The sequence below is a fragment of the Meleagris gallopavo genome, chromosome 2 (assembly GCF_905368555.1).
Source record: "Meleagris gallopavo chromosome 2, MGAL_WU_HG_1.1, whole genome shotgun sequence".
Lineage (NCBI taxonomy): Eukaryota > Metazoa > Chordata > Aves > Galliformes > Phasianidae > Meleagris > Meleagris gallopavo.
This window is the reverse complement of record NC_139405.1, coordinates 43,469,062-43,484,323: the sequence shown is the minus strand read 5'-3', so window position 1 is coordinate 43,484,323 and position 15,262 is coordinate 43,469,062. Positions and strand designations below refer to the sequence as shown.

General features: G+C 35.0%; 1 protein-coding gene across 9 annotated transcripts in view; it reads left to right on the top strand.

Annotated features, from left to right (window-relative positions):
• Positions 1–15,262, top strand: part of QKI (QKI, KH domain containing RNA binding) — a 134,351-nt gene that overhangs the window by 37,700 nt on the left and 81,389 nt on the right. For all 9 annotated transcript variants that reach the window (XM_085219881.1, XM_085219887.1, XM_085219885.1 and 6 more), the window contains exon 3: positions 13,829–13,945. In XM_085219881.1, coding sequence (XP_085076007.1) covers positions 13,829–13,945 — 117 coding nt within the window. The remainder of the gene's footprint in view (positions 1–13,828; positions 13,946–15,262) is intronic.

Sequence of the window (15,262 nt, the reverse complement as noted above, 5' to 3'; positions counted from 1 at the left end):
ATTTCTCTCAGTATTTCTACACATTTTGTATAGTATCTCTTGTAATACTAAAAATACAGAAGAATTGTGTTCAAGCATAATGAAAGTTAGATGTGGGGCGGAGAGATTTGTGGAATACACTGTTTTTAATTGGATCTTGTTCAATCAGTTCTCTCAAACATTTATTAGAGTATGAAAAGGTTTTATGCAGAGAGGAGGAAGTTCCTCAGAATGATATTTGCTGCTGCTGTGAGTGGTCAGGTGTAGTTGGGTACAACTACAGGACTTGCTGATAGCTTTTCTTGTGAATTAACATCTTGTGTGCTTTAACTAGGATTGGAGAATTAAGTAAACACAGAAATGCACTCACAAGAGTTGGGGTAGAGAAGTGTTTAAAATACATTTGTTAGTTTAGAAATTGCTTCTGAAGCAGCTGAATCGATAGTAGGTTCTCAAGTTCTATTACTTATTTCTAGAATAAATTCATCCACAAGCCTTCCAGGTGCCTATTAATTACAAAAAAGTCATTTAAATAAGAACATGAACTGTTAATTTTTTTTTAAAGAGAACATTTTAAAGTATATTTCATTTGTCAAGGCAAATTCTTAGTGCAATATTACATTTGTAGTATTCACTTCTTACTTGAACAAGATTGTGTTTTTTCTGTGCATTTGCACCTCATACTGTTAGACTAGTTGGCTTATTTCCATGATTATTGTTGAGAGGAGGATTGTATGCAAATTCCATCCAGCTTAAGGAAGTTTCTATTTAGATCTTTTTCTTCTGTGTTTTGTTTTATATTGTAGGAACTGTTGCTTACCTATCTTAGTTTTGAACATTTGAATTTATAGTAAAAGACAAATGCTACCTCAATAGATATGCATGCATGGCAGGTTCTGTTTGGCTGGTAGGTATTCATCTGGTTGGTATATGTATCTACTCTATATATTTAATTAGTCTCTGCTGTGTTTTAAAGCTGTGAAGAGCAGTAGTTGGACTTGGTTGTTTCATTACAATTGCTTCAGCAAAATATTTATGCACAGCTCTTAAACTGTTAGGGTGTTTTTTTTCCTCATTAAGAAGAGTATAATAGTCTAATTCTGTGAAGGCTCGGATTTCTTTTGAAACTTGCTGACCTTATTTTAACTGTGCACTGGTTTCCTTAAAATATTGTGTATGAAAATAAAAGATATTTCTGGTTGACATATCCCCAGTTCTCTTTTTGCACCTTACTTGCGTTTATGTTAATTATCTCTTATTCTATAACATAATATCCCCCAAAGCCTCCCATCTTCCAGGAAGGCTCACTGTTATGTATATTCATCCACCCAACATTTAGGTTTTTAAGTTGCTTTGGTTTGTTGATAGCTCCCCCTCCTGCCATCAGAGGCTTCTGTTTCTTTACAGTGCTGATATATGCTTGAGAAGTATACTTTAGATGTGTGATTTTTAAACAATCAGAACATATTGACCTGAAAAAAATCAGGTTTGTCCTAAGCATAAAGTTTGAGCTGGTGTATCAAAGGATACTGAGAGGTTTATCTTGTTAATGTTAGAGAGGCTGCTCTGGGAAGATCAGTGGAATTGACTGAAAATTGTCTTAAATATGTAGCAGTTTCTCAGGATATTGTGATTTTTTTTGTTTTGTTTTGTTTCACCACCAGATGCATGTGATCACAAAAAGTAAATGCTTCATGAACTAGTCCCTGGAAGCAAGGAGTAGTTCCTCTTCTGTTGCAATGAAAATGAGCTGCGTTGTTCTCCTTTGACAAACAAAATGTAATGCCAGTTTATCTCCTTCCTTTTAAAAGCTCCTAGGTAAAAAGCAGAAGCTAGTTAGAGGTGAATCTGGAATGAATTTTGAATTCTTAATATGCTGCTACTTAGTTAGCTGAAAATCTTTGGGATAATGGTTTCAATATTATTGATAGGGAAATGTGAAGGAACTGTTGTAACTGTAATGCTAGCCTTACCTGCTGCTGTGTGCTGTTTCATGCTGACTGAAGTACATGACTCTATGGTGTAGATGTGATGAGATTTGTATCTTCAAACGCTCCTAGGCAGTTGGGCTTTCTAAGATGTTACGGGCCCTTTTCAGTTTTGTCTTCTGTTACATTTCTATTACACAGAATTTGTCTGTGTAATACTTTCTGACAGATAGAGCTGAGTTGAAGTTTGGTGTTATCATACTGTTAGCAGAAGCCATTTTGAGGAAAAACCTAAAGTGCTAAAGGAGATACTCAGAGGTTTGTAATTGGATATATGTTATGCATTTCTGACCTGTGCTTCTGCATCTCAACTTGGATTTTGCAAACTGTTGTAGATTCTGGGAATTGTACGTGCACATTGTACACTTTTGTAATAGCCTTTCCAGAAGGTGAATGGAATTGTTCAATTTCTGATTTGAAATATGGTCAACAGCAAGAAATGTTTTTTTTTAGTACTATTTGTACAAGAGCAAATAGACATCAAAAGCTACAAGACTTTTTTTCTTTTACTTATGGTTAAAGTATATCACTTGATATCTTGTAGTAGAATTATACAAAGGGTACTAACTATATAACCCAACTGTTTTTTTATTTTGAGAGGGGGCTTTTATAGATATTTTGATTAAATAATTTAAAGTTACTTTGTCAAAATAATATTTTCATGGCATGAAATTCTGGACACACGAAAAGTATCTTTATCTTTAGGAAGGTTAAATAAGTTGCCACTCTTTTCTTATATGTTATGAAACTCCTAAGTTTTTCAGCAAAATAATACTGTAAGTCTGTCATAGGCTTGGTTGTTCTATTGTTTGGTGTGGTGCTTAACCATTTTTATTTTATTTTTTGAATTGTCAGAGAGCTATTTTTGAAGAAAAATATGGTAATTACTATTTAAATAATACAACTTTAAGATTTTCTGATTTGGAATCATGTAATCTATGTTTCCACTCACCCCTCAAGGTGACAAATTTATTTTTGAAACTTAGAATTATAAAACAAAATAATTTAACATAAAATCTACTGCGTGAAATTGATGTAAAACTTTACATCTAAAATTATAGTAATTGGTAAGATGAAATGAAGTCGTTGCTGAGAATCTTTCCTTAGCATTTGGTTAAGTATAACCTCAAAAGTATCTCTGCTTGGTCAGCTCTTTCTTTTTGGGGAGGAAAAAAAAAGACTACATTTATTTAAAAGAAAAAAAAAAAAAAAAAAAAAACCAAGAGCGATGTGGAATGGTGTCTCCTAAGTATAAGAATTTCCATTTCTGCAAAGTATTTGTAAGAACAGTATCACCATCTGCAATGGTGCTCCAATTTAAGCATATTTTTCTCACTTCTAATTACTGAGAATAGGAAGCAGTGTACAGCAAAATTGCCAACTTAAGTGCCTTGGGTAATGTCACATGTAGTCACATCTAATTAAAAGGTGTTGTTATGGAAATGAGTTGTTGGACTGTATATCCTAAGGATCCTTTGTTACTGGAATATGAGTTTAATGATGTAGACTGTGAGGCTTGGAGGGCACTGCTGGAACCTACAATTAGGTTTTGGAGACCAGCTTACCCAGAGCACAACTTGTTAATTCTCTGGATAAATGTGTCACAATTCCCAAGTAGAGCATGGAATTGAACAATTTTTACTCATCTCCTGGCATTATTGAAACTAATGTCTTCTCGTTGTTCTGAAAACCTCATCTTAGTGAATAGGATGAAACAGATTATTCACTATCTTTCTTAAACATGCCTACTATTAGATTGTTCACGGGATCTGGTTTCCTGAATGACTTTCTGTTAACAATCTCTCAATTACTGTTTAAAGGGTTTTATGACTACTTAAAGGCGGAAACTACCAAACTGTACTGTGGGCCTTTAAATCATTGCAAATGGGCCTCTAATGATAACAGAAATTTCTATTTTAAAAGCATGAAATTGTTAATTTGTCTATCTTTACAGCTTTCTCACTTATGTTGATAATTCTAAGCAATTTAAAATCCAATTATTTCCAAAATATGACAGTAATTAGATTAGTGTTTTTACATGAACAGAACATGTAGCATAAAATATGTTTTGAGGGATATTATTTTATACTCTCTTGGAATGAAAGTGAAACTACCCTATTAAGATTATTATTTTTAAACTTGTAGCATGAAGAGAAGGGTTAATGTTTTAGATGATCTTAAATGTGCAAAAGCAAGTTTAAAAGAAAATGTGACTAGTGCATGGTTTGTATTGGTATGTAAGAAAGCATTGAGAAAAAAAGAAGCAAAACATAGCACGAACAGTACAAACAGATGAACTTACAATTAGGTGATGATAGACTAGTTTTAATTAAATATGCTAAAAGAACAAATTGATGTTTCTCTAAAGATCTAAAGGTAATATATGTCAACAGTTACCCAACTTAGAAACAGTAAAACTGAGATCAGGAGCTGAAAATAAAAAAATGTTTTTCACCTTGACTGTGTTTGACATGTCATGGCTTTTGTCTCTGATAACTGATAAGGTCTGTGCTTTGTTGTTGTGTGTTCTTGTACTCATAGCTGCTGATCCAGCCGGCGTTGTTGTCAGCTCGGTGAGGAATGTCAGTGGACTGGAGTGAAAGGGACATTAAGTGGCTGACACTGAGGGATGGCAGTAAATGAGATGAGAGCTAAATATATAGGATTGTGACATTCTAGCAGCTGGCTAAAGTCCTACTGTTTCCTGCTTGGGTACACTAGCCTTAAAAAGGAAGAGAATGCATTGTAGCACTAGGAAGAAAACAGCTGGTGGCTTATCAGTCAACCCTAACGACAGAGAAGGTTAAAGAGTTTGGAAGGACAAACTTTGAAAGAGTACTTTTATTAGGTACATAAAATGTAAATTCTTAATTTTAAAGAAACTATTTTATGAAATTTAACTAAAGCTTTTCAGCATGCCATGACTCACCAAGTATGGAAAAAAATGAGTACTTCATTTCCATCCAAAAAAAAAGTAATTTAAAAAGTTGATCTACTTTTGTGTCAAGCTGTTTGTTAGGTCGTCTCACAATAATGCTCTTGTGATGCTTCCTTGCTCCTTGGTGGAATTCTTAGGTGCATGTTGATACTTGCTATCTTTAAGTTTAATTTAAAATTAGAAAAAAACTCTTTGTAATAGATAAAAACAAATGTTCTCAGGTGGTGCAAACTTTGTATGTTCTAATTCTGCTCCTTTTATTAATGATATAGAAAAGTATCATAATGTGATTTATTATGTACGTACAAAATGAAAGCTAATGTTTGGAAAAATCACTACTCAATTGCATAGGACGCTCTCTTCTTCGATATGCAACTATAATTCTATGAGGGCTGTCCAAAAGTAATGCCTTCTGCTTTATAGTTTTGAAGATGATAATTTTCTCTATCAAGCAGTGTTATTTTGTTCTTCGTGTCTGTCGTACTTTCTATGGGAATAAATAGGAGGCATTACTTTTGGAGCAACTTACATACTTTTATTAATTTTGTGTGCGGTAACAGCAATCAAAATGTTAAGCTACAAATGTGACTAACACTTCAGCTGGAAGATAAATCTTGCTTATTTTTTGCTGCTGCTTTTTGCTTCAGTTTCTACTGTTGTTTTTTTTTTGTTTGTTTGTTTGCTCATTAATTCTTCAGTTTTTGAACCCAAACTAAATCGTTTGTTCTGGTTTACAGCTGTCAACTGCCTCAAAGAAATGAAGACCTAAGCCTAATTTTTGGCTTTTCAGCAGATCGGCTCTTGCTGAACAAGCCTACCCTGTCCCCTTTTATATCTGAGATAGGTGCATGTAGCAGAGCTTTCTCCGAGAGAAGCTATGGTCTAAATACAGTGAAACAGTGCTCACTTTCTCGGGAATGGTCTCTCCTTGTCATCATGTTCTTCAGCATATACAGATTCCTTGTCTAGCACTGTAACTTGTTACAATGGGGCAAGATCAGGAAATCCCAAATCTTGTCTCCTTAGGAGGAGCTCGTCCCTTTAAAGCTTGTTTTGGTGGCTTGTGGAAGAGAGGTGTAGCCGCTTGAATGCTTTTTTAGAAAATATGAATGATGACAGATGGGTCTCATTTGTCTTAATGTTAACAACTCTTTTTCCCTATGATCAGGAGCAGCTTCTCCTAATTGTTTTTTTACCAATTAAAGATGGTCTTGCATTAAATTAATGCAATCATTTGTGCTTATCTTTTCTACAGAGTGCTTAAACAGGTATGTGAAAGTTCAGATTGACTATATGTAGTTGTTGGTGCACAAGCTAGGGTTTTTAGACCTTGTATAAAAGAGATTAGAGAGATTTGAGCTTCTTTGCTCAGGGAATTTGATGTATTGTGTTTAGTCAGATTTTACTTTTTTGTATATCCCTATACAGAGAGATTTATTGAAATGGAGCTAGGTTGTGATTTGCAAATCTTCTCTTGCATTGGTGTGTGATACCATTCTTCAAGTGCTGGTTACATTCCGAATTAGCACAGCAGCTCTTCTGGATCTCAGGCGATACTTGTGTTGAACTTAGCATTCAAAACTATGTGTCGTATACAAGACCACCATCACAAACATTAACAAAATGTAGAAGATTTAATGAATCAACCTTTATCCCTTCTACTTATCTTATGCAAGTACAGTCTATTTATAATATTAGCTTTCTTTCCATGTGATTATTTAATTCTGCGCAGTAAAATTAGAATTGGTTTTATTATTAGTGTTACTGGTCAGAAATTTAAGAATTACTCTTAATTCTCTCAAACTTTCTAGTCTGTTTATCAGACTTTCACTGCTTCTATTTAAAACAGCTTAAGCAGTGCAAGTTCTGTGGTGCTGTGAAACTTCTTGAGTACTTGACAAGATAAGCATGTTTTTCCATCTTTTCTTACTTCAGGAACTCATATAAATTGCATTACAAAAACAGGTGGAATCTTCTATAAAGATGAGCTTCTATAAAGATGCTGTTTATATTGTGATTGGAAGTGTGGATGAAAATTATAGTGGTACGATAGATACTAAAATAAATATAACTTGAAGATTTTGATTTTGTATGTGCACTCTAAGATCTTATGGCAGTATTTCGATAATGAGTCTTGACAGATAGTGAGTTCCAGCAGATAACAAAGGAAACCATATGTTGACAACACCAACTAACATAGAATGGCCTGGGTTGAAAACGATCATCTAGTTTCAACCCCTCTGCTATGTGCAGGGTCACCAACCACCAGACCAGGCTGCCCAGAGCAACATCCAGCCTGGCCTTGAATGCCTCCAGGATGGGGCATCCACAACCTCCTTGGGCAATCTGTTCCAGTCCTCTTAATATCTAACCTAAACCTCCCCTGCCCCAGTTTAAAACCATTCCCCCTTGTCCTATCACAGTCCACCCTTATAAACAACTGTTCTCCTTCCTGTTTATAAGCTCCCTTCGAGTACTGGAAGGCCATAATGAGGTCTCCCTGGAGCCTTCTCTTCTCCAAGCTAAACAAGTCCAGTTCCCTCAACTTTCCTCATAGGAGAGGTGCTCCAGCCCTCTGATCATCTTAGTGGCCCTCCTCTGGATCCACTCCGAGAGCTCCACGTCCTTGCTATACTAGGGGCCCCAGGCTTGGATGCAGTACTGCAGATGGGACCTCACAAGAGCCGAGTAGAGGGGGACAATCACCTCCCTCTTCCTGCTGGCCACCCCTTTTTTTAATGCAGCCCAGAACACAGTTAGCCTTCCAGGCTGCAAGCACACACTGCTGGCTCATGTCCAGCTTCTTGTCCACCAGGACCCCCAAGTCCTTCTCTGCAGGGCTGCTCTGAAGGAGATCTTCCCCCAGTCTGTATAAATACGTGGGATTGCCCCGACCCAAGTGCAGCACCCTGTACTTGGTCTTACTGAACCTCATTAGGTTTTCCTGGGCCCACTTCTCCAGCCTGTCCAGGTCCCTCTGGATGGCTTCCCTTCCTTCCAATATATCGACTGTACTGCTCAGCTTGATATCATCCGCAAACTTGCTGAGGGTGCAGTCGATGCCATTGTCTATGTCACTGATGAAGATGTTGAAGAGCACCAGTCCCAAAACCAACTCCTGAGGGACACCACTTGTGACCTAGTTGTAATACATTCAGTTAACTTGGCTTTGCTACTACTGAGGTTTTTCTGTCGCGTGAGTTTCTGTGCTAAAAGTAAAGCAGTGTTTAAATATATTTCTAAGTGTTAGAATAATATTTTTTAAAAAATCTGAATGAAACAACATCTAGTATGCATACTTGATAGCTTATTCAGAGGTTCTCTTATAAATTCGAGTTAAGAAAAAAAATTTGAGTTAAGAAAAATAGATTAATTTTAAAAGCAATACTATTCTCTGGGACTTTATTTTATTTTTCTTCCTTTAATAAAGCTTTATTGCCATTATTAGACTGACCTGGAAAGTTAGCCCGATTTTATTTATTACTATTTTTAATGGATCTGATCCATTATATTTCCATGGGGGGGTTGTAAAGCTATTTGTCAGTTAAATAAGCTCTCAAAGCCTTCAGCACAGAGGTTATTAGAGGTGAATAGTGTGGATTTAAAGGATTTAGTAATTCATTCTAAATCCCAGCTATACTTTAAAAGGCATTTTTATTTTTTTGCTTTTCTTTTTTTTTTTTTTTTCCTTAAGCATTTAAAGCACTAGGATGCCTTCTGCTATATGAAAATAATATTCTGTTGAAATCATGGGGATGATCTGGTTTGTCTAGATTACAGCTGCAGTGATCAGAGAGATTTAGATTCATTTTTTGGAATGATCAGCAGTGGCTGTTAGTCTCGTTGATCAGAAATGAATGTAAACTATCTGATATACCAATCTTGTCAATAACTGACAAGTCAATCCCAGCAATAAAATCGACCTTTAAGAATTGTGCCATCTTTAAATGGAATACTTGAATATTTTTACTTTAAGGTGGCTGCTTTTATGCTGTTGTGCTGTCTTAAGATCTTAATTTTTGTGGTACTTTGTAAAAGACTTGTTTTTATTATTGCAGTCAACATACTTACTAAAGCTTGTCACCCAGTTAAAACAACCTTAATTTTCTACATGGAATTACATTACTTATTTTTACCTAGCTTCCATAATATAAATTGAATCAATCTTTAACTGGTTAAATAATACTGTGTTGCAGGAATATACATGCTAGCATAGAGAATTTCATAATGGCCCTGAGAGGCTCAGGTATACCTTTTGAAAAATTTGATACTTTTAGCATGTTTTTTTTTTAACTACTTTTTAAGTTATAAAAAAAATCTAAATATAAAAAACAAAAAACAAAAAAACCCTGATTTTTAGTACTTAAAAATTCCTTAAAGGTTTGTCTTATTTTTCCATCTTCAATTTTTTCAGGGAGCTTTGCTAATGAGAAGCGCAGTTATAAATGCATATTGCTCAAGATGAATCACAATGTTTGTTATAGTAATCCGTCCTTGAAGTCATGAGAGCATGTGTTGCTCATGTCCAAGAGGGAAGGCTCTGGATGCTAATAAGTAACAGACTTTAAAATACTGAACATTATCTTGTTCTTCATGTTCAAAAGCACTGTATTTTAGTAATATATTACAATTATGTTCACATCCTTTACTTTTGCATTAAAAATATATTGCTTAAACATGCTTTCAATCTTGACTAAGCTTGTCTTACTCCTACAATAATTATCAGGTCTTGCCTGTAACAAGATGAGTACTTGCTTACTTTTGATGATAGTATTAGAATGGTGTGGGTCAGATACACCCAGCAGATATAAATGGATATATCTGGCATAAGCAGATTATACATGTCATTCACTACATATGTACTTTGGCATTTACTTGGTTATTTTGCTTAGAAAACTTACTTGATAAAGGAATGAAGGGAATGTTTCTTGGGCGTTGTTGTCTACAGCCTGTCTTCTATTACCAGTAAGTGTTTCTGGAAGAGATTTCAGGAAACAAGTTCACTTTTCATCAACAGCTTAGAAACTACATTAAGATTAGTTTGTATTAAAAAAAATAATAATAATTAGATATGTTATTAGTACTATGTTCCCTGTGTTGACAGTGTTAATACCATCTAGTCAGCCTCCTCTTCCTGTAAAATATCATCAGAGATTGGATCTCCTAAATACAATTGCCAAATTCCACTGGAGCATATTTAATCCTCAAAGTACATGCTAATGCAATTAATGAAAGATTTTGCAATCTCACAGGAAAGACACTTTCTTAACCAACGACTGTCAAAAATGTAGCTGTTTAATCTGTGTGGGATGAAGTGGCATCCATAACTTGGAGTATTTTGATATATTTTTTCTGAAAGAAAAAAAATGAGAGGCAGGGATGTACATATGAACTAAAAGGCTTTGTCTGAATTCTTTCATGGTGATTTTGAATATAGAAATTTCCTAGCTATAACATTAGTACTCCTTAAAGTCTCTGTATGAGTGTGTGTAAATATCTAAATTTATACCACTACAGCTTCTATATTCTCAGTAAAAACTTGTGATAAAGTTGTCATTTTGAGAATGGGTATTTGCTTGTGGTAAGTTAATTGAATAGACGTTGGAAAATACTGTAATGAGAAAGCACATTGTAAAGTAAAATAAATTGCACATTTATGTTTTCCTACTGTCCTATATAGCATTTAATATTTTCTGATGGAGATTTCTGAGCATGTATGTGTATGCCATGTGTCCTGTTTTCTTTATTAAACATACTACAGTGCTGAAAGTATAAAATCTTACCTTCTTAAGATTTATTATGCTGTTGTTTCCCAATACTTGAAGTATTTTACATAGTTACAGTTTAATTAGTTACATGGCTGTTAAGATTTAAAAAAAAAAAAACAACAAAACAACTGTACTTTTCTAAGATTATCTAAAAATGTAATGGAAGCAATATAAGCTATCTTCAAAATATGCAAAAACAACCGTCATAGTGCTGTCACAGTGCTGTCATGACTTAGAGCATTTTCCATTTCTTAAAAAGTTTTTTGTCAGTATGGTGCTGTTTTTTAAATTGGAAATAATACAGTGGAAGATAGCTATACATATGAATCTGTTTCAATTAAATGCATAGACTACTTCTCTTCAGTAAAACCATACATACAAGTAAGTACTCAAGAATAATTAAATTGTAACTTTATGTATTCTTAGTTAATGTCAACATAGAACATCTTCTATTGTGAAGTACTACTGATATTTTACTTAAAAAGATATTTAGGCTGAGTGCAAAATGTTCATACTCAGCGTATTTGTGGCACAAATAAACTTGCTAAGGCATTTTTCATTTTGCTTAAAATTGGAATAGACTTTAAGATTTCTGTAAAAGCCGTGTATAGTAAATCGTAGAATACTTGCAATAATAAAATGGTAGAATAGTTTAGTTTTTATTTGAGCAAATTAATTCTCTAACCAAATGCATGTTTATATGATATCTCTCTTGTGAGATTTGGTTATTTTAATCCAATTTTTTTTTCAAATTATTTTCTAAAAATAAAGATTTTTTTTATCAGGTAAACTAGATCTTCATATCTTTCAGGTGTGAAGGGAAAACACAAAATACGAAAAGTATGGGTGAAATATAATACTTCTGAATTCCGCCAAGTTCTTCAGGTTTTAACTTGTATAGGAAGTTTCTAAAGAATCGCATTCTTGTACACTGTTAAAATCAGTCATGCATCTGTAAAACCTTTTATTAATCTGCAGCTTCGAATTTTAGCATAGTTTGTTCTTATTTTCCTTTTGTTCTGGATGTAGAATCTGATGAGGCATGGAAGCAATGTAAAAGCTATTGGTTTTCCTGGGAAATAGAGGGTTGTCAGAGGGTTTCTGATTCAATCAACTTGTTAGATAGGACTGAAATTTTGTCAGCTTCTGGGAGTGTCTGTTGCTGCACAGCGATCATTAAGATCCTGGACTAAGTACAAACATTAGGATTTAGAGCAGCTTTCTTTTCCTAATGTGTTTGATTCTGCATGAATATGTAAGTGATGCATAGGATACTTTCGTGCTCATACATTTCACAGACTTGGAATTCTAGTATGGGGTTCTGATATTGAGTTTGCATAGGAAAATTTGAGAACACAATGAAAATGAAACTTAGTTCACCTCTTCAAAAACAAAAAAAAAAAACACAGGAAAATGATTACAAAATACTGTGAGTAAAAGTGGTTATATAGAAGTTCAATGTATAGACTTGTTAAGAACAGAGAGACTAACTTTGTGAAGGAAAACAAAGTATTTGGTTGCTTGTTGCTTGGATCTTGTTTATGTGGAAGCAGTTAATATTAGCATGGGACAGTTCTGCTTCATTTTTTAACACACTTATTCTAACAGGTATTAACTGAATGCATTTGTACTAGCGCAGTCTAGTCATCTTAAATTGATCAAAGTTTGTGAATCACTGATATTTACTTCTTATTAATTCACTAGGAGTAAGGTAAACCCTGGAGGACTGGACAAGTCCAGCATAAGAATGAAGCTGTAGGGAACGAAAGAGAAGTATTCTGAATTTAGACATCATGCAGTATTCAAATAACCAGTGTTCTTAAACACAGATGTGTAGTTTGAAGATGGTGAAGAAGGAGGGTGGTGAGGGAAAAATGCAGTTGGGTGAGAGATCGGGAAAAACATAAGAAATCCTGAGTTAAAAATGTGATTGAAACAGTTTTTTCATTTTTGTCCAGTGTAACAATACTTACTATTATTTGGCGGGTAAGAGAAATAAATAGTAGATGCAGATACAGCTGGGTTCCAAGAAGTCTTTTGATGCTAACTAAAAGGATTAATCTGTGCTCTTTTCTCAATTGTGGTTTGGTAGTCTCTTATCTGTACTTAGTCGCTTCAGAAATTTCGTTAATGCTTTTTCCTGTGGAGCTCTCAGCTAAAGTTCTGATATGACACTGAGGAATTGAATGTTGACAGTAAGCTGTTAGTACAAAAGACTTGGGAATCATTTGTTAAAATAACAACTTGCTTAAACTGTATTAGCAGATTAGTAGTGATGATAGAATCAACTGATGTTCTACCTCAAATGGAGTCTTGTTCCTTTTTTGGGAGTAACATTGTTAGTGGAGTAGAAAATACTCTTAGAAAATGTCATACTAGCTACTTCTGAAGACAACTGAAATTCAAAGCTAGTGTTCCTGATGTCATCAGTGTGGAATTCACTGTAAAAATGAAGAATAATGTGGTGTTGGTTGGATACAAACCTGAGGGAAGAAGAAGTGGTGGTTTTGGAAAATACCTCAATTTCTGTTGATGATGGGTGGCCAGTAAGCAGTGTACTGGCCGGGTAGACCCAGTCAAAAAGTATGGAAGAGCAAAAAAATATATATTTTTTTTTTTCTGGATGCTTCTTAGCTGAAGGGAGCAAAGGAAGGCTAGACCAAGAGACCTTTTATGAAAGCCTTGTGGTGCCTTTATGAGGCTGAACCTACGCCTGGCAACATACTAGTCCAACCACACAGATATTCTGTGTGTGTCTGGTCATGCATTCAGAAACTACTTCCAGGATATGATGCACGTTGTTAGCCTAATAAGGAGCATGTATGTATGTATTTTATGTAAGAGTTCATTGCACTTAATGTAGTGGAAGTTAGGAGTAGCACTACCCTAGATTGTCAGATTAAATTTAAAAACCTATTTTGACCTGAAATCCTTATCTTCCACAGTAGGGATTGCCAAGGCATTTAATATATAAAAATTATACTTATCTCATTCTTTCACCTCAGGAATTTAGTGTGATGTTCTAAATTGATTTAAAAACAAACAAACAAAAAAACCAAACAAAAAAAATATTTGTGATGTTTTAGAGATGAAATACATCTTTATATTAATTTTGTTTACTGTGTTTTATAGAAATACTTTTGTTTTTCTTCCAGTTTAACTTTGTTGGGAGAATCCTTGGGCCCAGAGGACTAACAGCTAAACAGCTTGAGGCAGAAACAGGATGCAAGATAATGGTCCGAGGGAAGGGCTCAATGAGAGACAAAAAGAAGGTAAGCTCTTCAAAAGTCACAGAGTTTGATACGTGAGTTTTTTTCCTAACATGGGAGTGTGTTTCTCTTATTCACTTTGTTTTTTTGTTTGCTTTTATTCAATGTGGTTCATTACTTAGTGGTTTTTACAGACTTACTGGTTAACATAACCTACTTTGAGGAAGTTAAATATGCATGCAACATAATGGTGCAACTGGGAGTCTAGCTGTTAAAATATTCTTCAGTAATGACCGGTGTCAGATGTTTCATGAGGCAAAGTAAAAATTCAAGTTAAATATGTTTTTTAAGGAAGAGCTATTAATATTACAGGTGTCATTAAGAACTTTCTTTTACTGGATTACCAAAGGAGTGATTAGTGCAAGTAGTATGGATTAGAAAATACATTAAATGTGTTTATGGCAGTGGATTTTGTCTGAGCAAGCAAAGAAGCACCGGATTTCTGAATTTGTTTTGTGTTAAAGTAGAACTGGGATATATTTGGGGTTGTTCCTTGCCCTGTCCTGTAGTTTATGTAGGTGGCTGCAAAAGTAATGACTCCTATTTATTTCCATGGAATCTACAACATTTGCAAAGAGTACAATGATGCTATTTGACAGAGCAAATTCTCAGCTACAAAACAGTATTATTCAACATAGTGACCACCTTTAGCTATGAATTTTTGGCAGCAATGAACGAGAGCCTGCATGCTGCACTCAAAACTATCTGTACCAGCAGAGGTGACCCACTGTTTCAGAGCTGCTTTGTTATGCACTGTTGCTGGGAAAATTTTGCCCACGCAGTCCATCTTTCATTGGCCCGAACAGATGAAAACTGGGGGACACCACATCCAGACTATACAGTGGGTGTGGTAGGATGGTCCAGCCAAGATTGGCAATGTGTTCCATGGTCTTCAGACTGGTATGAAGCCTGGCATTATCATGTTGCAAGAAAAGAATATTCTTCCCTGCCTGAGTCTAGAAGTTTGAGCTTTCAGCTTAGTCAGCATTGTGATGTAGCAGTAAGAACTGATGGTTTGTCTGGGTTCTGAGAAATCAAGAAGGGTCGCCCCTTTCTTATCCCAAAAGACAGTGCACATCACTTTACCCATTGAGGGCTGTCTTTTGAACTTTTCATTGATGGAGAATTCACGTCGCCATTCAACGGACTGCCATTTTAAATTCTGGCTTGTAGTGGTGACACCATGTCTTGTCCTTGGTAATGATGTGATCCCAGGAACTGTCACCTTCATCTTCGTATCGGTTCAATAGTCCCTAGCAAAATTGCATGTGGTGTTATTTCTGTTACTGTGTGAACATTTGTGAGACCCATCTGATGCGA